This window comes from Neopsephotus bourkii, unplaced genomic scaffold (assembly GCF_033783945.1).
Source record: "Neopsephotus bourkii isolate Nb327-2 ecotype Australia unplaced genomic scaffold, CSIRO-AGI_Nbou_v1 NB_1154, whole genome shotgun sequence".
NCBI lineage: Eukaryota > Metazoa > Chordata > Aves > Psittaciformes > Psittacidae > Neopsephotus > Neopsephotus bourkii.
In genome coordinates, this window is record NW_026901640.1 from 2,723,045 (window position 1) to 2,749,853 (window position 26,809).

Sequence of the window (26,809 nt, forward strand, 5' to 3'; positions counted from 1 at the left end):
CCCAGGTTCAAATCAACAGCCTCAACCATGCCTACTAGCCTAGACTTAAACCAAAATCAGATTAGGGGCAGATGGATAGAGAAGACTTAGGAAGAACACATGATGCAACTTCATAATCCCTGATGCAGCTACCAAGAAATCCTCACTTGACTTGAGCCCTTCTTCCTCTGCATTTCATGCAAACAGAACATGCAGTGTGAGACATGCATTCAGTTTGCCAAGCTGCTTGTTGTGGCTTAAGCAAAAAAAACTAAAACCACGCAGTAGGAACAGAGCTCTGCAAACATACTAGAGCTGGGTAAATCAATTCTTGACCATCCTTACATTTAAATAAGGAATAAGGAAACAATTTAATATGCCACATCACTAGAAACATGCGTATTAAATGATAAGCCTTATTAAGTATAAAGCTGCTAAACAACATATTCAGAATAATTTAAGAGTTACCATGTTACAGATAAGTAACAGCCAAGCACAAACTTTTAAGAGCAATAATATTATGCTAAATACCTTTTTTGGAAAAAGAATCAAATATATATATGTGTGTTCTAATGTAACCATGCATTGAGGGAAAGCAAAACCAAACTGACCCCCTGCCCTGTGACAGAGAGCTACTATCATTCCTTAAAATATGTCAAAATCACTCTTAAGCCAAAAATAGTATTTGGTAAATAATGTTATCTATAAACAGTAGACTGTTTACAACAGATCTGACCTGTGCTATGAGATTGGTTTCCAGAGCTCTGTGTGTACACTCTCTGACTTCAAAAGAGGACTCCACCACCCTGCCAACACTCCCACCACTGGGGCAGGACCATCTGTCCAAACCCTTGCAAATTCCTCAGATACATTTAATTCCAGTGACCACCACTGACACCACTGGACTCTTTATACAGCTGCCTGTATCCTCAAGGACTTTTCAGGATAATCGTTTGTTTAGAAGTCCTTAACTGAAAACAGCGAAGAGTTGGTAGAGAAATCAGCATTTCCAGAGGCCTGAGGGAGATACTGAGTTCTTAATTATTTTCAGTCACTGTTTGCATCAAATTCTCGTTACCCCTTTTTAAAATCCTTTTGGTTGGTGACACACACTGAGTAGCACCATGCAGTGAACACACTGGCCACTACACAGAATATCACAGACCCTTGCAAAGCATTACCCTACAGAGTTAACCATCTTCCTAATACTTTGCATTTGGTAGAGGGGAATAATGATAAGACAATACATGAGAACACGGCAGGTAAAGTCTATCAGGAAGGTCCATCACTCCAGAAACATAACAAAATTGTAATAAAATATTTGTAATTAAAGCAAATCCACAGCACAAATCAACTGTGTGATTCTGGACAACACTTTACCAGGATGAGCCAGATATTTGCTACAGAAATACAGATTTTTAAAACAAGAAAAGCTATGCTTCTTTTTATGTGTTAAAGATTATGGGTACAGCAATGCACTCATTTGTAAATTCATATGTATCATTCAAATACTACATGATCTATGCTGAACAGGTGGAGGGCATTCTCTCAGATGCACCAAGACATTCCATGCTTGTGACCATGCACATTATCACAAGGTGGAGAAAGAAACAGAGGAAGAAATCTACATGTCATGCTGTATTTTGTATTTTTCTTAGTAATAAGCTTTGAAGATTGAGCAGACAAAGAACAAAAGGGGGCCAAAAAACCACTTTAAAAGCTTTTTTCTTTTGTTTTGCTTGATTTTCTTGACATACTGTATCTACACAAGAAAGGTTTGTCGTCCCTATATAAAATTATTTATTCTAAGCACCTTAAAGTATTTTCTCCAGTGAATTCCATTTTAACATGGTTGGACATTTCACAGAAGTTCTAAGGAAAATCATGTAATGACTTATATTAAAAAAGAGTCATGTTGAAAACAAAGACTGCAAGTTAACGAATATAAACCCTCTGGTTTTCCCTTCCCATCCCCTTCAGGCTCTTCCATCTAGAATTTTCTGGCCTTGCTTCAGATTAGCATTAGTAGTTCTGGTACACATGATAATTGAAATAAAGGTGCATGAAGAAAGAGTCATACTGTAAATCATAGTTCTGGAACAATTATTTTTTAAAGAAGGTAAAAAATTATTTAACTACTCGAAGTTATATAGAAGAATGAGCCTTATCTTGTGCAATCCTTATCTTGTGCAATTCTTATCCCATACTTTTAATATCATTTTTTACAGCCCCTGATAGCACAGTAAACATTTTCCTAGAACTTTAAGAGCTGCTGACACTTCACTTCCTACCTCCCGTAAAATAAGTCTTTTGCACACATTGCAAATCTATTGCAGATACATTTGCATTAAAGACCATTTTAAATAATGAAAACTGAAAACAAGGGAAGGAAGAAGGAAAGGAATGAAGCTTTCTAAGGCCAATGATGTTTGCTTCATCAGCCTAAACCAAACACATTATGCAAACAGCTATTTCTGTCAGGAGAAAAAAAATAAAAACCACCAAAATCTGAAGTATAATTACCATAAAAGTCTCTCATTACCAAGCAGAAGAAAGTGTTCACTGTTACCCTCCTCAACGTATGATTAGGGAAAAATTGCATTCTAAAGATTAGGATTCAATAGTTTAACATGCATTTTTTTTTTTATTGTATGTTTCAGAAAATATTGTAACTTCAGAAAATTCAAGTAATAGCAATTTCTATTGGAACTATGTTTTCAAGCCCTTTTTGTTTGACATACCTAAATCTACTTAATGTTCCCAAATTTACTGTTACAAGATTCCTGCCTAAAGCAGGCTGCCTCCCACACGTTTTCCTGTTCTTGATATAAAACCATCACCTCTGAAGATTCATTTGCTTCTGTTGATACAGCTCTTGTCAGATTCATTCATATCTTTGCACCATCTTTCAAAACCCTGGCACAGCACTGAGCTGCTTAAACCAGTGATTAATAGGTATTATTGAACAGATACAAATAGTCAGTGTTACTTTGTGTATCTAACTTTGTACACAAAGCTTGGCAATAAAAGTGAAACTGACCTATTGTCACTTTCAAGTAAGTTTAAACGACTGGCTGAATTAAGTATTTGCATTCCAGGACTTACCAATGCTGATGCCCTTTTTGTATATTTCAGGCTTCCAGATATATGTGTGTATGTTTGTGTTTAGACTACTACATGTCAAAACCAGTAAATACTTCTCCACAAGCTTTTTCTAACCCCTTAACCATTCCTGGTCCAACACAAACAAAACCAACCCATCCAGGAGCTGAAGCAGAGCTGTATGGTTCCCCATGCAGCCCCTCACTACCATAATGGAAACAGAAGCTTTATGGCAGTGCTTCTCACTTGTGGCCACAGCAAAGATTGAACTGAGGATTGATTTGCTCTTCACTAAAATAATGAAATAAGTCAATAAAATATAAATATAGTTTAAATAAAATTCAAATCCAGTCCTTTTAGAAGCAGAAAAGGCTTTTTTAAATTATTTTTACCCAGGCAAAGAAAGAAACAAAACTTGTTTGCACTGAAAACACTGACATCTTGAAAATAAACAGCAGCAGGAACACCATTTATGCGCATTGGATTTGCTTCCCCTGGGTGCTTCCCATTGATGAAAAATCTCAGCTATCAAACACCAATATAATAAACACTGACTGGAGAATAAACTGCCAGATCCCAGCAACCAGCCACCAGCATGAAGCCACCACCAGGGAAGAGACCTCCCCAGTGGGAAACCAGCAGTCGGTGCTCTTCAGCCTTCTCTAATAACAGTGTCTTTTGCTACCTCCACATTAAGTCTGGGTGTCTTCCTAGTACAGATTTCTCAGTTTGGGCTCCATACAGCAAAGGGCTCAGAGACAAGCGGGAAGCTGGACAACCCAGCAGCCTTTTCTAGGATGAGCCTCTCTTAATCAAGGGCCATGAGATGCCAACAAACACTGGAATTAGTTTCCAAGAACTACTGAGCTCCCACCACCTTCATGGCAAACCATTTTTATGCAGAGAAAGCACGTGGCACACCTCAAGGCCAATAAACGCCAATAAGCAGACTGCAGCTGAATCATCGAATCCCATACTGGTTTAGGTCAAAGGGAACTTAAAGCTCATCCAGTTCCAACCCCTGCCATGGGCAGGGACACCTTCCACTAGAGCAGCTTGCTATTAAACCTCCGTAATTCACCCAGTGAATAACAAAGCACCAAAACACTTCGCTGTATGGAAGAATTGAATCTATTAATTTTTGACCTGGGCACAGAAGAGACAAATACAATCCCTAAACATTTATTCTTGCCAAGACCTAGTAGGCCCAACTGCACAACCAACACCATCACGTTAGACAGATTACCCAAGTTTCTTATTCACACCATTGTCACCAGGAAATCAATCTCGTCAGATGAACAGGGGCAGGGGCAGCCTCTTAAACAGTGCGGAGGTGATTGACCGAGACCCACCTCGCCGGCACCACTTTCCCACAGCCTGCAGGGAGCTGCCAAGCCGCCGTTCCACCTTATTCCACCGCCTTTAGGGAGGAAAGGAGGGCGACCAACCCGGCGAAAGGGCTACCGAGCCCCGAACACAGCAACCACCTCAGAGGGGCAGCGCCGACCGTTAGCGACGGGCCCCCACCACGCCCGCTGATTGGCTGCTGAGTGGGATTTGAATGAGAGGGCGGGAAGAGCCGTTGGGCGTGAGCCGCTGCTTCACAGCTGAGGGCAGGAAGGGCCGCGCCTCATGGCGCCGGGGAGGGCGCGTTTGGTGCGCTGGGAGGTGAAGGTGAAAGGGGATGAGCAATAAACTCAACCCAAGGCAGGTGTGGCTCTGCATTTCCTACAGGCTTCTTTCTCCGTAACCCTCCATGGAGGCGGCTGAGCAGATCTGTGCTGTTGGAAGAGTGGCTGAGCTCTGAGGTAGAAACAAGCCAGTAGCAAAAAACACAAACTAAAGAAGGGAATTTACATGATTTGGATGAACAAAGAATTCCAGCTCTCACCGAAGGATTTAATTTCAACATGAATAAGCCCAGCGTGTTCGTGCCCGTCTGAGGCACCAGGCTTAGATGATTACTGGAGGCATTTATTAGGATTACCTTTAACTCCGTGACTTTAGAACATCACAAATAAAACCAACCAAACCCAAAATGGGGAAAAAATATTTCCTCAACTATCCAGTTAATCTAATAAGGTAAAGTGCTGTGCTTTTAGCTATGGAAATTATAGAATCATGGAATGGGTTGGGTTGAAGGGACCTTAAAGCTCCTCCAGCTCCAATCCAGGTCCAGGGACACCTTCCACTGGAGCAGCTTGCTCCAAGCCCCTGTGTCCAACCTGGCCTTGAACAGTGCCAGGGATGGGGCAGCCACAGCTTCTCTGGGCACCCTCACAGGGAAGAGCTTCTGCCTAAGAGCTCACCTCTATCTCCCTTCTATCCAACCTGAACTTGCCCTGTTTATCCCCATTTTAGCTTCTGATAAAGAAATTCAAACATTAGCTGAGACAATAGCCTTTAAAAGTTACCTCAGTGGTGACACTTGGGTTTGTGCAGGAAGTGTATTTGTCACTGCAAAGAACAGCTTTGGACTGTAAGTCAAATTCAAGTTACTGCCAAATGGCAGCTGATGAGCTCCAGGTAGGGAATGACTTTAAAAGGTGTGCGATGTCCTGGTGCTGAAGAGGCTTGTTCTGTCTGGGGCAGAAAGTTTTATTTCCTCTGAATGTATAATCACGTCTCCCTGCACGCTTTAATTTCAGGGGACACCGTGTACCCTGCGTTCTCCTGCATTGTGAAACTGCAGCCAGCAAAACAGCCAGCTTTTCATTAGACAGTTACGTGTAAGGGTGTTAAAGTACGCGTTTGGCAAACCAAAACCATGCCTTCCACGGCACCATTCATAAAGAATGTGGTTTGGGGTTGAGTTTTGGGGTTTTTTCTAACTCAAATAGGTCCTGGATATTTCTAGCTTTCAGGTCCGGTGCATGTAGCACCTTTCATAGCTGAAACTGGGTCTGTGTGCACACGCTCAAAGGATGCTTTGTAGCCCTGTTCCTTTGCTTGGCTGCATGCCTAGGGAATACACTTTACACCATGCACAGAGCTAGCAAGTGATACATAAACGTGACAGCTCAATATTGTACTGAAGGGTTTATGAAATTTTACTGAAGGTTTTACCTGTTACTGCCAGTTTCCCTTTGGCCAAGCATTGCTGTTCCACGCAAGTACAACTGCGTGCCTGACTGCCCCAGGAAATACAGTAAACGCAGCATATTCCAATAAATCATTCTCTGGAATGATTTCTTACTCTACAGCTAAACTATAAAGATTATAAAATACCCAGTCTGCTGTTCTGATTCATTCTGTCATTCAGCAGCAAAGGAAGAACCGAAAGTATTTGGAACTCATCTCTCCCTCATGTATTAACTTCCTTTCCTAAAGTAAATTTCATTATGTGTTCTCTATATTGCTGTTTGTAACTTCCCTGCTTGTCTTTATTCCTTGCTACAAATCTCTTTCATGTGCAAGCTTCATTAACATGCTTCACACCCTCTCCTAAAATAATTTCATTATTTTTAAATAAAACAGGCCTTTGTTATTGAAGGTCCCCTCTCAGTTTCCAAAATAATGGCTGGGAATCATCCAGCTGCAATTATGCTCTACCTACCTAAATTCTCTTTGTAGTTTTAATTAAAATACATCACCCAGCATGATTTCACCTCCTATTTTAAGTTCTTGTACAGCACTGGTTAAGGATAAAAAGTTATCTCTGTGAAGAAATTACCCCTTTTTGTGGGCTTAAATAGGTTGAATAAATACTTTTGTTTTACCTTAGCATGCAATGGTGGACTTCTTTAATCTCTAAAGCTTCCTTTAAAATAAGATATGTTGTCTTACAGGTTTACATTGGGAAACTTGGAGTACTATATCGCTGGGAAATGTTCCTACTACAGTTAAGAAATGTCAAGGGAATGCAAGTCACAGATAGATGAATGCCCTTGGACAATGACAGAAGAATCAGAAGCATGGTGTGAACACGTCAGATTTTCCACAGTAGCTAAGCAGCTGATAAGTACCATAAGAAATCAGAATCAGAGGAGAGGCACAGAACATCTCCAGCATGATTAGGCATATTTATTAATAAATGACACTGACATACTAGCTAAGTATATTTTTGGCAGACATTGAACACTGGGAAATTTTCTTTTGAATAAAATTTGGATTTATTTTTTAAAGGTTCTCTTCTACCCCAAAAGTTTTTCAAGGAGACTTGAGCATCAAAGAGAGGTTTTAACCTGCTTATTGGAGTTACTAGTACTGATTTTGCTATCTCATCTCTTTAGGTGTTCATTGAAATCCGTATCTAGTCCTTTCAAGAAGTCTCAGAAAATAGACCTGATGTACCCAGTTACTCAGGTAATTCCAAAAGTTAAGTTTAATCAGAAGAGAGCATCTAACCACAGAGAACCTGTACAAGCAAAACCAGAAACTATCCTCTGCTTTACAAGAGCCTTGAAGAGAACTGATATCTTCATCACAGATTTCAGATGAGTGATACCTGAAAAACAGTCATGTTACCAACCTGCACTCAAGGTCACCACCTTATTGCAGGACTCAGGGCAGTTATTTCATGCAGCTCCAAGTAATAATCCAAAAGTTAAAGCCTTGTATTAATATTGTTCTTCCCCAAGTTCCTGTATACAGGAATTGTTCTGCTGAAACAGTGTTATTAAGGCATCCCCTAAAAGTCTGTGGAACCAAAAAAAGCACAACCTGGTGCACAACTGATCCATGAACTCCAAAGTTCTGTTCATGTACTTTGAAAATCATTTAGTTATTTATGCCCCAAGATATTTCTGTATATTAGAAAGCTGAATCCCATTTAAACCCTTTTCCTGTAATTGTTTTACTCTTGTAACTACACAAACCACTGCAGAGTTGTTGCATGTGCGTTGCTCAGTTTATAACCACCAGAAAGTGAAGCTGGTTACATCCATTTGCACAAAACTGGAGCTCTATTATGGATGGAAGACATCTGAAATTGAAATTGGAGTGGTTTTCATGTGCTAATGTATTTAAATGAAATAGACACCCTCATGTCTAGGATCAATCATTTATTGAGCTTTCTTACATTTTGCAGTTTGTTACAGGAGAGGAAACACTTGCTGATGAAAGTGACATGGTTTGTAACCGTTTTCCAAGGTAATGGAAAAAGTTAAGCAGATTCCCTAGGATGCACATTGATGACTAAGCTGCCAATATTAAATCATTTTAGGCAAGTGTACTCCCTATTTTATCCTTGTATAAATTAATTTCAGTACTCCCCTTCTCCTACAGGAAGACTAAATTGTAGCATCTAATTTTCTTTATCCTGAAGTCTCAATCTTGGCTCTCACTACTTACCTAGCTGCAAACAAGTCAGGCAGACTAGTTACTGAAGCCAAAGCCACAGAAGTGGGTTTGGTGCCAAGGTTCTTTTCTGGCAACCTACTCAGTTTCCTACTGTCCCAAAAGGAAACAAAAGACTCCCAGTTTTCTGAAAACCAGATTCTCTGCATAACAGTGCATTGCATTGCCTCGAAACGGGCCACAGTGGATGTTCTTATAGGAAACAAATCAGGTAACTAACAAGATACAAAGAATTATAAATGAACTGGGTAAAAATGTTCCTCACATTTTTTCCCCAGTAGTATATTAACTAGAATCCTACTTTCCTTCCACAAAAAATATATTTTTTATAAATACATTTTAATACAGACACCTCTGATTCTATGCAAAAAAAAGTCAATGTCACATTCAAACAGGTTTTCTCAGTGTAGCATTAAGACACAAGCAGACATCACAGCAGGCATTAACACAGTGATTCTAGGGAGGCAGTTAACTACAGCTTGTGAACAGATACAAAAACACACAATTTCACCTGCTTTGTCAGGCTGTGATTTAGAAAACAACCAAGCTACAGCTTGAGGCCTAGAGTACCACACTCTCCATCTTTAGAAAATGATATGAGCTGTCAGTGAGATTTAACATCTGATTAATATTAAAACATTTGTATAAACTTAGTGCTTATGCGGGGGGGTATGGAAAAGAACTGCTAAAGGGCATTACCAGATACCTCAAACTCAAGAGAAAAAGCATTACACATTCACCATGGCCTTAAAGCTCGTGGTTCCATTTAGATGAAATTCATTCTTCTTCTGCCCTTGTCCCTCTCCCTTATTGTTTCCCCAAGGTAACTTTAACCACTGGAGTCAACACAGGCAAACCTATTGAGCGTTTGTGTGATACATACAGTCCTAGATGCTGTCCCTGGCCTCCCTAAGGGATAGCAATAATCTCTAGTTTAATTTCTAGCCAGATCTAATTAAAATAGAGCTGTTAATCGTATTTTTTTCAGGTTATGAATAACAAACAGAACAGTTTGTTGGGTTTCTTACCTTAAATAGGCCCTAAATCATCTTTGCATGAATAAGGGTTCCCTTTAATTTTTGTCATGAAGACTGGAATTTAGTTTTTATGGCTCAACATGTAGCACTATTTCTCAATAAACTCTAATAGACTGTTTGCTCAAAATGAAGGCGTTTGGAACTTGGTAGCCTGCAATATTTCACACACAGCCAAGCTACTCTGCTCTAAAAGAAGACACAGAGAGAGACTATGAGCATGGCAGTTGATCACAAGTGTATGGTGCTTTTCTTTAAAACCCCTGAAGTTCACAGGAACCTAAAATTGAGAAAGCAGAAGAATGTGTCAAGTTATAATTTCCTTGTCTCAGAAAAATTATGTCACTGTTAGCACTCACAGAGACTTACTTTCTTTTTCCAAGATTGACTCATAAAGTACACGTCTAATCCTGTCTTATGACAGGAAACAGCAACTCGTTATTAGCAGATAATCTTGGTTAGCTCTTAAGATGTTTTCTTTCACTTTCAGAAAGGCAGATCCCGAATTCTCTGACTGCTTTGTTAAAACAGAGCCATGGTGCTAATTAAAATAGTCATTTTAAATACTAAGAATTCTCTTTCCAGAGCCAATATATGGTGATTTTGGAGAGCCAATATATGGTGATTTTGGAGATGAACTTCCAAAGTAAACCCAGTAATGATTCATATTAAAATACAAAGTAATAACTAGTCCAGGAGATTAACAAAATCTCCTTTGAACAATGCTGTTAAGATTGATTTTCAACTGGTTTATAATAAAAATCAGCTGCCAATTCAAGGGGGGGAAAAAATGTGGGTTTCATTCTGCAACTGACCTGAGAGCTCTCAGCTCCCTTTCAGATGGAAGTTGCTGTTCAGTGCTGTACAAATCACAGCCTTTAACATTAAATATTGCATATAGTTTAAATGCAAAACAAGGACAGAAGTGGCATTAAAACAGCAACTGCATTGCACAAGTCTTTGAAGAAACACTCTTCTAGTGCTGTTTATGTACACAATACAATGTCTCTTGTCAACCCTACACATTATACTGCTGCATAAGCAAGGAGGAAGGAATGGCACCTTTCCCTTGGACAGTGATTCCCACATGTTTGTAAACATGGGTGTAGGTGACCTTAAAAAGATGCTAACAAAGTGTTTCTATGTGAAACAGAGAAATTAACAGTGGCAACTGTTGCAGTAGAATAAATTAAAAAGCACCTTCATTACACTCCCCACAGACATTTTTGTCATTTGCTGTGGTTTAAGAATCTGGACCTGTTATTTGCAGCGAACTGTAGGGACTTTTTAAAACAAAGTAAAATTCTTCAAACTGAAAAGCTAAAGCTAAAATAGGTAGAAATTTATTTCATTGAAAATGTCTGATATTTGTTCCTGGTTTAGAGTATTCCTAGTAATAGAAGACAACAAATTCACTCAATAAAATATTTCCTATCAGATTCACACTGAATTCTCTGTTGGCCTGAAATTATTACCCATGGAACCTGAATTATCAGAACAGCAGAATCCAGGAGAGCAGCAGCAGGTAGTTAAGCCTCTTAACCTCAAACCTACCACAAAATGCAGAGTGTCAAGAAGTCCATTCAGCAACATACTGCGCTATTGGGAACACGATAACTTACTCTAGGTTCATTTTTAAAGGGGTACATCTACCACTGTTGATCACAGTAATACTTTTATGGAATTGCTTTTGGTTTTGAAGTCCAAAGTCTTAAAAGGAGGTAGCATAAAAAAGGAGATGACTCCCTCAGATCAGCTGTACAGAGAGGAAACTCAGTACAATAACCCAAGAATCTGCACCAAAGTACAACTGCTCTCACCAAAAATATACCAAGATTTATATTTCTGTTTAAAACATCCATACATTTGAAAAACCAAACGTATGACTGGCAATCTGGGGCAAGCACCATTGCTAGACAGCTTTGAAAATCTTATGCACAGAAATGATTCTGACAAACAACAGGTGAGAGTTGAAAGATACCCCAAAAACACTCCTATGGGGTGCTAGTTGTAAACACACGAGCTGCCTTGTCTTCAAATCAGTGTATTTTCTCCTTCAGGAATTGGAACAAAATTCATAAATACTTAAACTTGCAGAATGTCATTAAATACATAGTTAGTTTAACAGCCCTGATGCAAAAAACAGTGGGCTGGGGGAAAGACCTAGACTTTTGGAAGCCATTCTCATCTTTAGTAATTATTGTGCTGTAAAACTTACTGATCAGGAGTTCAAAGCATCATACAAATAACAAGGAAATTCTTTTACTCTCAGATAAGCTGTAGGCTAATGCATGATTTAATATACTAGAAACAAAAGCTAGTAATAAATACAAGTCTTGCTGTACTAATTACAAGATAATAGTTGAGTAAAATTAGTGAACTTTATGTACTTTCTTAGCTATGAATCTTAAAAAAAACCCTGTGCTGTACCCTAAACTCACTGCTTTTCCTTTAGAAAACTGGATCTTCTCTCAGAAGTAAAGAAAGCCAAGCCAAATACAAATGGTAACACATTTAATAGTGACCACAAGCCCAGATAGAGCGCAAACCCCTCCCTGCTCTTAGGCAGATAGCTACAGTTGGAACCGTTTGCAGTTCCAATCAGCTGTGACTAGAAAGATGTTTCATCACGACTGGAAATGGTATTTTATAAAAATCATTACAATCACACCTATCTGAGGCTAACATAGAATGTTCCACTTCAACTCACAGAATTAGACATGGAGACATCAAGTATTTATAGAAATATCTACAAACTGCAACTGCCTTTTACTGGTTTAAAGTATCAGTGAACTGAACTTTAGAGTAAGGGTTTCATGACAGCAGGCTATCCCCCACAGCCTTCTCAGCTTTTGCTTTGCGTACACTAATTTACTCCTTTGATGCTGCTGCTTCTTTGCATTTCTAAGAAGCACATGCTGAGAAATTTGGGAATAAATGGTCTTGAACTTCTTAGAGTTTGAAAAGAGAGCTCTTACTCAATTTTTGCTGCATATAAAGTCCTACATTATAAGCTTACTGTTACACTAGACTTAATGCTAAGACAGTGAGTCTGACATTATTAGACTTACTGGTTCACCTGCATTAATACCCAATGCAAAACATTGTTAACAAAGGAAAAACACTGTCATTAACATTCTTCAAATTCAGATACAAATGGAAAACTGGAAATTCCAGCACTCTCCAACTGCCCTAGACGAATGAAAGCATTGCTCTAACAAGCAGTGCTGAAGCCCTTGTCTTAGTATTGAGCAGAGATGAAAGAAAATAGACATGGAAAACACATAGCACAAATAGGCTGCATGTTAGCTATGTAAAAACGTTAAATAAAGCTAAAATCCGTCCAATTTTCTGATTATTCTGCAATGAGTTTTCAAAAACTGAAATTAGTGGAAAATGCTTATGGAAGTTAAAAACCCTCAAGGCTATTTTTGCCTTCATCTGAAATGTAAAAGGACAGTACCTGGTTTAAAACAGTTCTGTCACTGAACTATCAGTCTTCACTGCGAGTTTTGGTGTCTCTGCCATTAAACAGAATATTACCAGAAGGACCAAAACTAAAGGATGAAATACCATTTTTTGAGAACTAATCTAAAGATGAAACTTGCTTTTGTAAGATGTTACACTTGACATTTTCAATGGGGTGTACAACTGACCCAGAGAAACAAATCAACAGGACTCTGCATTTGCATCCACTCCACTCAGGTGGTTTCTCAGATCACATTCTTTATGAAAGCAACCACGTCCTAACAGATATTTGAGGGCAAGAACACAAATCCACAGAATTAGGGCAAAATCCCTCAGGTCCCACAAGCCCATTTGCAGAGCAGACACTGAAAGAACTTAGGGAAGTGGTATCCAAAGACCATTTAGAACCGCTTAAAGTTCTGAAGAACTGGGTCTGCTTCAAAGCTCAAAAAAAGATGAGACTGGCAAATTTAGTCATGAAACTCCTACTGTGGCAAAGAGTCCTTGGGTTGTGGATCCTTGTCCAGCTGACGTTGTAGGCAACGGAACTGGAGGTGTTTCTATCCCTGACGGCTTCGATAGGAAGGGGAAGGCCAGCGCGGGTTGGCTGCCCATCCTGTGCTCAAGGTCCTCCACTGTATGAATAATCTGCCTTGTTGTGCATCACAAGCTTGTTGTCTACAAAGTAGAAACTGTCCGACTGTGTCTCATATGGATGCAGGATCATCTCTCGAACTGCAGGGGGGGGAAATAAAAGAATACATATAAATCAATCATGTTCCACAGAAGCCTCACTGAGGGCAACATCCTGCAAGGGGTTTCATTACATTTAATAGCACTGCTGAGATCGCAGCAAACACTCAAAACCAAACTAGGAACCTACCAAACCATTCACTGACGTTCATCTTTTAAATAACTCAAACACAATCAAAGTATATTAAGGCACCATACAAATTGTATGTGCTTTACCTAACCCCAAAACAGTAACACTGGAGTCTGCACTGAGGATTTGCTTTTGCTTTTCAATGGCAACTCAAAAGAAATTGGTTCAGGTGTTACAACAAGCAAGCAGCAGGGCATTGCTGTTTTCTCCACAGACTGCAATATTAGTGCTGACATAAGTGATTAGGGGTCATAAAGAGCATAATATCACACAGGTTTAGTACCGCTGCTGAGAGGTAGAGAGGAAGACAAAATAAAAGTTATGTTCCTACTAAAACCTCTCAAGCTGTCAATGCAGCACATCAAACATTAAACCAGAACATAATGTTTAAGGTATCCATTCATTGAATGTCTTTTTAATCCTCTTTTTCTTGGTTGTTTTATAACACAATTATCTTTTTTACTCCCTGACACTGAAGCCTCCCAGCAACTGTCTGGTGGGTGAGGAGATACATGCTGCTAGAAGACAAAACCTGTATTAACACAGATGCAAAAGCACCTGGAAGTCTTCTTCCTACCCACTTTCTACAGCCAGCTTTTAGGAAAGGGCTTGCTCAAAACGCTGCGATTAGCATCACTGTGTGGTCACCCAGTAATGAAAGAGCTTACTGAGATCCTCGGAGAGCTGTGGGAACTCATAGATGTGCTCACAAGTGTTTTTACTGCTGGGGATGCAGAACCCAAATTCAAAATCAAAGCTCTTAAGCAACTGATCCCGGAAGTAGTGCCTCTCAATCATGCGGAAGTTATTAATGGGTTTGTCTCCTACTGTGAACTCCACCCTGAAAAAGAAGAAGATTGCAGTGAGCTTTCTCACTTAAGCCAGATTTGGAACCATTGCTGAAAGGTAGAAGAGAGCTCCTCTAAAACAAACAGCAGCCAAAAACATAAAGCAATGGTACGAACCAAACCATCATCATCTCTTAAAGCTACACGGGCACAACAGAGCATTGCAAATCACAGGTTATACCATAGTTTGATTCCTCTCACTCAAAAGAGATGCAAATTTTACAATTAAACTCATTTTCAGTGAGGGAAAGATCCCTCCAGCTACACTGTAGGCACTTCACTACCATTCACTACCAGTTCCTTATCGCCGTGGGGTTTTATACATCTTATCTGGGCGGGCATTAAAAAAAAAGCCAAATCTCCATGGTGTGTTTCATTGATGGATGCAAGCGGTAGTACCAGCCACAAAGATCATTTGAGTACATAAAACATTAAACATCACCATTTCATGTGCATCTATGGATTAATGGTTCTTTGGGAATGCAATGGGGAAGGCTGCAGAACATCTTCCAAAGCTGGCAGAGCCTCTGACAAACTATAATGCACAGAAAAGCACTGGAATGTCTGGTAGTCTGCCCACCTTATTTTGCGCCTTTGAGCATGAATCTCTTCAACACCATTCCTATTCCAGAGGTAAATAAACAAGCTAAAGGGATGGAGAAAGCAAAGCACCCAGCAAAGAGGCTTGGAAATCCTCCTAAAGACACAAGGTCCCCATTAAATCAACTTCCTGACAGGATCAACAAGCCAGAGCCATTTTTTAATAGGATTTCGGTTGTTTCCTGTGCTAGAAAATGCAGCCCAGGAGCAATTACTTACGTGGCTCCCACTTGCCGAAGTCTGAGAAAAGCTGGAGTAAACTGATAGCGAACGAACCGTCCAGCATTGGGATCTATGTCCTTCCTGTCATTGTGTTCACGTTCTGGAAAAGCACAAAGGCAAGTCTGAGAAACAGAAACCCAGTGAAAATGCCTGCAGTCACACGTTATTGAGTCATAAAAGCCAGGAAGCTCTTCTGAGGAAGCCTGATCCTCTTGAAGGCACCAACTGCTGGTTACTCCGAGACAGAGGATGGCCCTTTGGTTTGATGCATTTCTTATGTTCTAAAGTGACTTACTGCTCCCACCTCTGATTCGGGACTGCAGTATGACACTGAACAAGCCATTTCACCTTAGCACGTCTGGTTTGCTAGCTACAAGCTACAGAGAACTTCCAGAAACCTTCTTAGAAGAGTGCTTGATCGGGAAAAGAATGGTTGCTCTGGGGTTTTATTACCACTGGCAATAGGTAACACTTTGATGGTTAGAAATAATACTGAAAAACTATGAAAAAGGGGAAAACAAAAAAAAAAAAAAGGAAAACTTTTCAGTTTGTCTAATTTGCACAACTGATATTTTCCCTTTTGGAAATATTGTTTTCCTGAGGGAAAGATGTTAAACTATGTACAGGGAGACTCAAGCTGATGAACAAGCATGAAACAAACACACAGTGACCTCCTCCTCCTCCTCTGTCTCTGTTTACAACACCCATCTGTCCCTTCTCATCACAGATGGCAATCATGACTACAGCAGCAATGAGCTCTGTTCACTGTGTTGGTACAAAGGGACACCTGAATAATACTTCTGGTGCAAGCTGGGCCTCTAGCCCTCTTGCAGCTGAGAGCATCTCCTATTTTGGGGCAATGTATGGAGGAAAATGAGTAGGAAAAGGCAAAAGGAAGCAGACACTAGCACTGGTTTGGCCATGAAGATATGTGTGTGTGCACTCACCTGAAGCTGCTGGTTTGGTGATTTCAAACAAGACTGTGCCAGATTCCATGTCCCGGATTTTGAACCTGGTGAAGTCTATCTTGTAAACATTTTCCTCTGGAGTGCACAAATAATCTGCAGAGGAAACGAAATATAAATGAAGGTTGCCCACAATTACCAAGGTATTTCTGGCTATTCTTTAAAGGCCACAGCCAGCAGTGAGAGCAGCCCAAAGGCATCTCCGCTACTCCTGTTTGCAATGCAGAAGTGATGTCTATGAAGACAGTCTCAGGTCTGAATGCTCACACCACCCTGCTTGGACAGGACAGGGAGGTCATCACCTTTTCCCAACCCTGTGCCAGCACCTTCTGCATCCGTTTCTCCTCGGGGCATTGAGAATAGTCAGCACCTCCATCAAATCCTACCCTTTTCTGTGTAAGAGGCTTTGTCTGGTTTAAAAACTGCCCTCTGGCAGAACACGAGTGCTAAGCAGATTTGTGAGCACTAAGCTGCACTTAACTGGAACAGGAGTGTCCTCCCTTGTGCCACCTTCCCTATCTCCAGCCCTCCGTAGACAAAGGATGGCCTCTTCTCTCCACTGATGCTTGTCCCAGGCAAGGATTTTATTTCCTCAGTACTGAAAATGGTGTCGAAGCTTTTCCCTGTAGTAGGAAAACAGTCTGGGAACAGAGCCCTTCCCTGCTTCCATCAGAGTTGGTACCTCTGGGAGAAAGACACTGTTTGTGGCTTCAGCCTTGCTGTGCCCTGAGACGGCTTCCTGATCAGGGTACCAGCCTCCCCTCTGGGTAAAGAGCAGTGGATTCATTTTCACTGCACATACAAGCACAGAAAGCAGCTCCAGTAACTTCCTTTATCCTAAATAAATGCATTTAAATGTATGGATACAAGCCAGGTTAGCTTTTGACCAGCATGTTGCAGGAGACTTGAAGGTTCTAAGGTGAAAGTAATGCTTCAACATTCTAATTCTAAAGCCTTTCTCAGCTACTAATTCCTGCTGCTAGTCTGAGTTAATCACTTACTCCTATCTGCTTTCCTGTTCCTAAAATTCAAATACACCCATCCACTTAAGGCTTATTCATTGACCATCTGAAAACAAAGTGTGATCTGTTACTGAGAGATCACACCTAACCCATCACAACCCTTACTTAGGTATCATGGCTGGGGGTTACTGCTCAAGGGCAGTGGTTAGCACATCCCATAGATAAGGAGTTCATAAAAGATTGCTGTGGTGTAGTAAGAGAAGATCCTAAAGGGCACACATTACAAGTACCAGACAGTGAGGCCCTCATGCTGGGATGCGTAATTACAGCAATCAGGTCCCTCTGTAGGGAGAGACAAAGATAGCTGTAGTCAGCACTGGGGAAGATTGCTCCTAGCATGAACTGCACATCCAGCACCTCTGCTTTCCTAGAAGCATTTTATTCTTTGCAAATCTCCTTAACTCTGCTTGGAGAACACTCCAAGTGCTCATCAGTACAAGGGACAGAGGTGTTAAATGTACTCTCTGGACATGTTTATTGCTCTCCATCATCACCACCATCGGGTGAACACTCAAAGGTTTCGCCTTTAAGGGAGAGGACTGTGTTCAAAGCATCTCTGGCATTTGGCAGGGAGGTTTCCCTTTCCTGTCAACACAGCACAAAGGGAAACTAACACCAGTACCCAAGCTGACAGGGAGAGCAAGATAAAAGCTCAACCTTCTCACTACCACAAGAAAGCACTAATGATAGACAAAACAGCCTAAAAACAGCACAAAATCCTCCCTTTAACAGTAGAGGAGGCAATGGGATAGAAATCTAAATCAACCCATTGCCTTAAGCCCTGAGGTTCAGCAATGCTCAGGTAGATGTCCTGTAACTACACAATGACTTCAGGTTCTAACTCATCACCCAGCCCAAATCCTTCACCCATCCCACAGCTTCCCCTGCTCCAAACAGCAAAGCACAAACTGGCAGAAGCAGGAGCAGCTTCCCATGGCCTCAGCTTGGCTTCCCTTGGCCCACGACCACACTTAGACCAGTGAGGGGCTGAACCAGAGCCTGGTTCAGTCACCCGGGAGCCTGGGACACCTTCTCTCCAGCACACAGGCAAGTCTGAGGCTGCGTTTGAATGCAAGTTAATTATTAAGTGGTTTTACTCCTGCAGAATTCCTGCCCATCCAGCACCATGGCAACAGCTTTATCCCCCTGCTTGGCAGCAGCGTTGCTGCAGTAACAGTGTCCATGACTCATCTGGAGGAGAGGAGAGCCAAGCAGAGCCACCAAAGAGGACTCAGCCCTGGGCACAAGCCCCACCAGACTCCTGCTCATTGGTGTTTTCACCCCAACTCTTTTTTTTGTGCACTGAAAATATTTTAAACCTGAATATTTTAAACCTATTTTGGGGTTTAAGTCAACATGCCAGTGTCAAACTGGATGACATCTGGGAAGATCAGCTGCCAGAATACTGCAATCAAGTGGTTTTCCTCTTCTGGCAGTGCCCAGACTCCTAGCAGGAAAAACAAAGATATATATATATATATAGGTATATATATATTCCTTTCTGTCTGTATTACATTTCTTTGGTGCAATTCCTGTTCAAAAATCAAAGTAGCCACATGCTGGGTTTCCCCCCCCCCACCAATACATTACAGAATCCCACAGCTACACTGGAAGGTGTGACTGGGAACAGGCTGCTTGCAATTGCTGGGTACTTCTGCTTTGCTGAGCACTGTCAAATTTGCTAATCTCATCCCAAACAGACTTATTTTTAACCTCCTGTAGGGCCCAGTTGCCCACACTTCCGTGACGCATTTAAATGCATCATGTGCTTTCATTATCCTAATTCACCGTCACCACAATTTGGGATGCAGAGACAGCATCCATGCCTATTTTAGTTAGACAGCTCAAACCTCCACTGAGAGAAGGGGATCATGGCAAGGAAAGTAGGCTTGGTCTCTGAGGACAGAACGTTTCCTTGTTCCATTTCTCCTCCCGAAGCAGATTTCCCCATTAAGAACCAAATAATGACAGTATCTCCCCGAACAAGCCTTCAGTGCTCTCCTCATTCAGGCCCCATAGAGAGCACAGTGTGAACAATGAATAAACGGGTGGACATATTAGCACAGTCTGAGGAAACCCAAGAGATTGGCTTTTGCCCTGAAGTACCCACATTAGTGCAAAACCAGGTCACAAGAGAGGAGCATTTCCTACTCCTTCCTAAAGCCAGGTGAATTCCCACATCCCTAAACTTCCTGGAAAACGTTTCCCAACTGAGTTGAACTTGTTTTCACAGCAAACTCCTGCAACCGGCCCAACCCTGCTATTAGCAGCTGCTTCTCACATCACACATTCCTGCTGGTGCCTCTGCAGCTTCATTCCCCTATCTTGGTATCCCACCCCAAGATCTGCATCTCTTCACCATTAGAGACATTCTCTATCTGAAGACCTATCATGGTTTTGAAGAGTTTGGAAGAACAGTTAGCATCACTGTGGTGGTCTCAGGAAGCAGCAGAGGCGACTGTGAAAATTCCTTCAGGAATCTCCTATTCCAAAACAACCCCCAAACAGCAATCCATAGCAAGGCGTTCATTCAGAGATCTCTAGCTTTGCCATCAGAAACAATGGATGCTCATTCCCTGTTTACAGTCCCAGAGAAGAGCCGGTTCTCCTCCAGGAAACCTTCCTCCCCTCCCCAAACCAGCCAAGATTGCAACAGAAACCAGCCAAACAGCCTTAGACAATGAGAGCAGGCCCAGGCTATTCTCTTGCAAACAATGGTACACTGTGAACCCTGGTGTGTATTTCCAGCCAGTGTGTTTTAGCAAGATGGTGTTACCAAAGAGCACAAAAGGTGAGGGATAATACGGTGCTAGATAATACAGGATGACAGCTAAGGAAGGCACTTTCTCCTCTTACCCTCTACCTGTTATTTCAGTTATCCACTGGATGAGATTAGGTGTTTGATCCTCATCAGAGAAAGCTAAAAGTTCATCCTCTATTTTCAGATTTCCATCACAACCACCCAACAGACACATTTTATCATGAGGAGTTCATGGGCAATAGGGTCAGCATTTTCCTTTCCAGATCCCTTCTCATTCTCTGCCACCAGGACAAAGCACGTGTCCCCTCTCACAGCCACTACAGATATTTCTGCAGTGCTCATCAGAGTGCACAAGCTCAGATTGGGTTCCTATTTTAAGGCTTTAACAGCCCACAGATACAAAAAGAGTGTACCTAGGGTAAGGCAGCACTCAAAATCCAGTTAGGAAAAATGGGTGCAAGTCATAAGGATGCTGTAGAAGAAACTGATGCAACAGCAGTGGTGTGCAATAGGCACGTCTCTCCCCACCACAAGCAATAACAAGAATGTGGGGAATGAGAAGGCTCCTGCAGCTATGCAGGCCTCTTTCTTAACGCGCATTAGCCAACAAGGTCAGGAGCTCTTTTGAAGACAACTCCCAAGACATAAGCCAGGTATAAAGCAAAGACAAGTGGAGCTGAATCGCCAGGAGCTGGAGATTAGCAGATTATCAGATTGAAGAGTCTCAGAAGGAAGCAAAAATAGCAGGAACCCCATGAAGATGCAGAGCGGTGACGCAGGACCGAGTGCAAGACCCCGAGGGGAAGGCAGGGCACGTTTCAAGCAGTGCTGATAGGTCTGCTTAGACAAGCAGGGTTCAATCACTGAAATATCCAAACCATTTCCCTTGCCCTCTGTCTCAGCAGTTCAAGGCCCATAAAGGCAGAAGAACAAGCTAAGCCAGTCAGGATCCACTCCAGCCCTAAAGCCATTGGGTTTGCATAAGCAAAGACTGGGGGTAAGCAGGGAGGGAGGTACCTACAGCCCTCCTGCTTATCTCAGTAATAAGCCTGCTTTGAAAATCTCACACTAGGAGGATCCCATGGGATATTTTCCTACAGCACCACATTCCCTGACCAACACTGGGGATGGAGCAGAGGGATGCAGCCCAGAGGCTCTGAGCTGGGGCATTTACCAAGGTCCCTATAGCCCATAAAATGCATCCAGCTGGCAGCACTCTATGCACTGAGTCCTGCTGCACAGCTCAACAGCTCTGCTTTTTGTGGCAGCCTGCTCTTTTTTTTTCCCCATCTTTTTTTAGCTAAAGCTTTCCAGATTTCACCCTCTCACCATTCATTTGATCACAGCCCTCCAGGCCTGGCTGAGGAAGGATGGAGCCGCTCTTCTCCCATTCCCAAGGCAACCAAACACCCTTTCCTGCCCCCTTGTTCGTGCTGATTGAACTCAAAGTCTGAAACCATGTGCACAACATTAACAAAATCAACTCCCCTTGCTCTTACAGAGGGCAATCAGGCCCCAGGCTGACTACTCTGGTGTATGCCACAGCTTCCCTCTTATAGAGTCATGGAATGGTTTGGGTTGGAAGGGACCTTAGAGCTCATCCAGTCCCAACCCCCTGCCACAGACAGGGACACCTTCCATTAGACCAGGCTGCTCCAAGCCCCATCCAACCTAGAGTTTATCAGGGAACTTCCACTTGAGCTCTTCACTGTTTCCACCAGGAATGGCCCAAACCCCCAGCACTGGCAGGAGGAGGAACCCACTGTGCTACACTCACACCCCATGTGTGCAGCCCCTGGAGGTCTTCACAGCCTGTATTGTGCTGTGAGACTACTAAAGAAACAGCCCTACATCTACACAACACTTTGAGCTGCGTGCTATCACAAAGCCTTGAAAGGCTTCCCGACATATGGGGTGTTGCTGGGGAAAGGAGGCATGGCAAGAGCAGCTTGATGCAGCTCTGTGAGCAGAAATCAACACAGCAACAGGCTTTAACTCATCACAGCCAACTCAGAACAGTGCTTCAGACCCTCCTCACAGCTCCTAATACAACAAATACCCCTCATTAATTGGGGGGGGGGGGAAGTGATGGTCCAGGAGGGGCTTCCTGCACATCCCACTGTTAATGCTACCAGTAGGGAAGTCACCCATTAAGGCTCTACCCTGACTGACCCACCGAGGCAGCCCTTTGCCAAGCTGGCCTTTAGCTAAAGCTGCTAAGAGGAGACTCAGAGAAATCCTAAATGACAGCTCGGGGAAGAGATTAGTTTCAGAAATAATTAAGTGCCTCTTCCTTATTTTTAGGTTTTGTTTTGTAATCGTTTTCAGGTATGTAATCAATTATTTAACCCTTTTGCTTTGCTAAAATAAGCTTTGGAATAAAGCTTAAAATGCAAGCCCTCATTTAGTATTACAGATGAAGTGTACAGGTGCCTCAGGCTGCGATTTGCAGAGGCTTTCATAGATTCATAGGAAGGTTTGCATGGGACCTTAAAGCTCATCCAGTTCCAACCCCTGCCATGGGCAGCAACACCTTCCACTGGAGCAGCGTGCTCCAAGCCCCATCCAACCTGGCCTTGAGCTCATCTCAGGTGGCTCCAGGAGGCAGCACATGGCATCCACAGGCATCCACATCGCAATCACTGCAGGCAGACTCCTCCAATCCTCCAGCTGCTTCAGTAATTAACTGCAATTTGAACTGAGCTCTGCCCCTCTCCTTTATGCTCTTATATTAATCACATCCTAAGGTTTTTCCTCCTTTTGTGACTGCAGTTGTGTGAGCAAGCCACAAATCCTACTAATTGCCAAGAAAAGGGCTCATTCGCCTCACACCTCATCCAGCTGGAGCAGCGCCAGGGCCAGCCCAGCCAAAAGGCACAGATATTCCAGGGTAGCATCCCAGATCCATGAGGCTGGACCCCGGAAAGGGTACAACCCTGGAGCTGCTGGGGAACTGAGCACTGGAAGGATGCAGCACACACAGGGCACTTTGCACAGCTCCCCATTTAAGCTTATTAGAACATTAAGAGCAGAACCCAGCTGGCTCTTGTGGCTGGTCACAGACTGGGTTCCTTCACCTTAGCACTAAACATGCTTGCACCACAGAGCCACCTCCTGCATCTCCACCCTCCCAGCCTCATTATTTGGTCATTTATCAGCTATTATTTACTATGGGAAGGGGAAAGCCCAGCTGTGCTTCTTGGTGCAACAGCAAGGGCTTTCCCTAGCCCCAACATGCCAAGGCAGGGCTGATGGTGATCAGGTCGTGATGATAAGCAGCAGCTTGGCTCCATAGAAACCCAGCTCTTCTAGGGCTGAGGGGGGAGCAGATTCACCCCCTGCATCAGGAAGTATTGAGGAGCTCCAGAGCAGGCAGAGCAAGGATAACACAGCAAACCCTGGCTCCAAAAGAGCATCTGCACCATCAGCACACATCAGGCACATGCAGGGCTGCAAGGGCCAGCTTAGGTGTGAGCATGGAGCCAGGCAGCTGTGCTGTGAAGTCCTTCCTGGACCTGGACCTGTATGGAGCATCATACTCCATACAGTATCATATGTATCACTGTATGGAGTATCATACTCCATACAGTATCATATTATCACTGTATGGAGTATCATACTCCATACAGTATCATATGTATCACTGTATGGAGTATCATACTCCATACAGTATCATATTATCACTGTATGGAGTATCATACTCCATACAGTATCATACTCCATGGATACTCAAGCTGGAAGGCCATTGAGAAACACACAGGATACTCATGGTGTAAGCATCCCTGCAGTCCAAGCCCTGCTCTAACATGGTTTATCCTGGGCTTCTTTTACTGGAGCAACGTTAAGCTACAGCCAGACCCTGGGTAACACATGGCTTAACATGTCCCTCGCCACGTTATCACCCCATGAGTTTGGATGGAGATGAATTACACTCCATCTGGAACAACAAAGGATGTCCAGGACACTGGGACATTTCTCCTGCAACCCCACCACCATTTCCCCCCTTCAACTCCAAACTGGAGCACCACAGCTTTGGGCACCAAACCCAGGACTGCTCAAACAGGACATTGAGTCTGCTCCAACTCAGCATCTCCATGGGAGAGGTTGGGGCTGGGGCAGCCATGAATGTCTGTCCTACAGTCTGTTCCTTCCTCCTCCCTGCAGCATCCTCCACTTGGAGCAGTAGACTGGAACAGTTTCACATTGGTATTTTTGGCAGTCTGTTTTAGGAGCTCACTGGTGTGTGGAGAGGAGAAAAGGACATCAAATGCCCCAAATAACCATCATGTGTTAAAGGACAGAACATTCTTGTACCTTTTCTCCGTGGAGAGCTGGAAAACCGAGCTTGGGAAGAGGTGCTGCAGAACATTCCCAAGTGATCAGATACAATATGCTCAACGTGGATGTACTGTATACCCATATCCCCAAATGCATGCTGAGAAGTTCAATGCAGACAGCATTTGCTGCATCCTGTGTACCAGCCCAGCACTTCCCATGGGAAGGCATTACCCACTGCTCCTCACAGTGCCTGGCTCTTGTTGGACACGACCCATTGCACTCCCTGTACAAAGTCCTATAGCAGAAGAGGAGCAAAATACCCTCATGCATTTCACATCCCCCCTGTGCCCCATGGTTGGAAGAGGCAGGCCATCACCAGCCTTGCTCTGAAGCCAAGGTGGCCATCTCAGCCCTGCCTGCACATTGGGAATGAGCTTACCAAGAGCCATGCACTGCCCACACCGATGCCATGCTGGGGTATGGGGTGGCCACATGCATGCACCCCTATACACAGCACTACCATAAAGCAAGCACAGAGTGCTCAGTGCTTGGCTTCACCATCTAACTGCTCCTCTGAGCACGCTCCAGTGCCTGCTGCACGGCTACCCCTGCCACAGAGGGCCTGGGCACTGCTGCAGCCCATCAGAGCATCCCTGCTGGGAGAAACAGACCCCAAAACCCCCGCAGCACCAGCACAGGAGCCTCCATAACCCCTTTTCCTGAGCTCCTGCAGGGCTTCCCTCCCTCCCTGCTCACACACACAGGCCCCCAGCGCTGCCTGCACGCATGGATACCCGCAGCCGCATCCTTCGCCCTCGCCTGCGACACGAATCCTGCTCCAGCACCACAGCACAGAGCGCTTCAAGGCAAAGAGCAGGACACCCACACCAGCTCCATCCTCCTTGCCCCAACTCTTCTCCCCCTGCTGCCAGCACACAGACAACCCAAAAGGGCCCTGGACGTGCAAAAAGGCCTTTTGGGGGGCAGTGGGGCAGGAGACCACTGGGCATTGCTGGGACATCCCTTCTCCCAGCCCACTGTGCTGCCTGGTCCTGTCTGATCATTCGGCCAAGCACAACAAACCCCCCCCATACACACACAGCCACCACGCTCCCGAGGATGCTCTCAATACTAGTGATGCTATGCTGGGGAAAGGGAAACTGGGGCTGCAAAGAATATGATATGGGGGTCATCTTGGGCACAGACAGAGAAGAGGGGTGATGAGGAGAGCACCCAGCAGCATCTCACCATCTTTGACCCCAGCATGGGGGGGCTTCTACAGCTTGTGCATCCCTAGGAGGAAGAGAGGGGACGGCAGCATCCGCAGCCCCGAGCCCTCCAGGTCCGGCATCCCACGGCCCTCACCGGTCCCCTATGGGTACCCCATACGCCCGGTACCTACCGCTGGTGACCCGCTGCAGCCCCAGCACGTCGTCGGGCCCGATGAGCGCTTTACGGCCCAGCTCCTCCTCGGTGCGCGCCGCCGCCGCCCCGGCCCCGCCGCTCTTCTTCACCTTCATGGCCCCGCCGCCGCCTCCGCCACCGGTGTGAGCGGCCCCGGCCCCTGTGCGCGCCGCCGCCGCCGCCAGCCCCGCCGCACCGGGAGGGGCATCGCCGCTCCGCCCCCGGCCCGGCCCCTCCGAGGGAGGAGAAGGCGCTTCCCCGTTAAACCCCGGCGCCGGGGGGCACAGAGCTCGGTCTCCGCTTGCCCTGTCTCTACATCCCTTGTCCCAAGCCCCTCTCCAGCTTTCCTGCAGCCCCTTTAGGCTCTGGAGCTGCTCTAAGGTCTCCCCTTCAAGAGCCTTCTCTTCTCCAGGCTGCCCCAGCCCAGCTCTCTCAGCCTGGCTCCAGAGCAGAGCTGCTCCAGCCCTCGCAGCATCTCCATGGCCTCGCTCCAGCAGCTCCACATCCCCCTTGTGCTGCTGCCCCAGAGCTGGATCAGGGCTGCAGGGGGGGGGGGGTCTCCCCAGAGTGCAGCAGAGGGGCAGGATCCCCTCCCTGAGCTGCTGCTCAAGCCCAGCATCCAGTGGGGGGGCTCTGGGCACAAGCACAAACTGAAGCCAGGTCATGGGGACCGATAACCCCAAGTCTTTCTCCTCAGGGCTGTTCAGTGACATCAGCCCCATAATCTCACACAGCCCCATAAGTGCCTCAGGCTAATATAGTGACCACACGAACCAGACCCCATTAAGATCAACTGCCCCACCACCCATCAACAAGATGGGCACCATTAACCACCCTCCAAAAGCTGAATCTTGTAACTGTCCCCCATAACAAGTGCTTTGGAGTAAATACCCCTAAGACAGGAGCCACACCCCATAAGTCAATAGTGGGGCTAAGGGGGCACAC

General features: G+C 44.1%; 1 protein-coding gene and 1 long non-coding RNA gene across 2 annotated transcripts; one reads left to right on the plus strand and one right to left on the minus strand.

The window, feature by feature from the left end:
• The first annotated feature begins 4,506 nt into the window (after positions 1 to 4,506).
• Positions 4,507 to 18,901, plus strand: LOC133217737 (uncharacterized). The gene is made up of 3 exons (XR_009726947.1): positions 4,507 to 4,889; positions 7,314 to 7,386; positions 18,527 to 18,901. It is a non-coding gene; the product is annotated as an uncharacterized LOC133217737 (long non-coding RNA).
• UNC119 (unc-119 lipid binding chaperone) lies at positions 10,741 to 26,055 on the minus strand. Its single transcript, XM_061363442.1, has 5 exons — positions 25,863 to 26,055; positions 16,382 to 16,495; positions 15,432 to 15,534; positions 14,433 to 14,605; positions 10,741 to 13,616 (listed from the first exon to the last, which is right to left on the minus strand). The coding sequence occupies exons 1-5, from the start codon at positions 25,978 to 25,980 to the stop codon at positions 13,504 to 13,506; spliced, it is 621 nt and encodes a 206-aa protein (XP_061219426.1). The 5' UTR covers positions 25,981 to 26,055; the 3' UTR covers positions 10,741 to 13,503.
• Between the last annotated feature and the right edge of the window lie 754 nt (positions 26,056 to 26,809).

Excerpts from the sequence above, each read along its gene's own strand:
- UNC119 (XM_061363442.1), bottom strand. The coding sequence starts at position 25,980 with ATGAAGGTGAAGAAGAGCGGCGGGGCCGGGGCGGCGGCGGCGCGCACC. Across the intron at positions 16,496-25,862 it reads GCTGCAGCGGGTCACCAGCG|ATTATTTGTGCACTCCAGAG; the intron begins GTAGGTACCGGG and ends TTTCCTCTGCAG. Across the intron at positions 13,617-14,432 it reads ACAGCTCTCCGAGGATCTCA|TTCGAGAGATGATCCTGCAT; the intron begins GTAAGCTCTTTC and ends CCCCCCCTGCAG.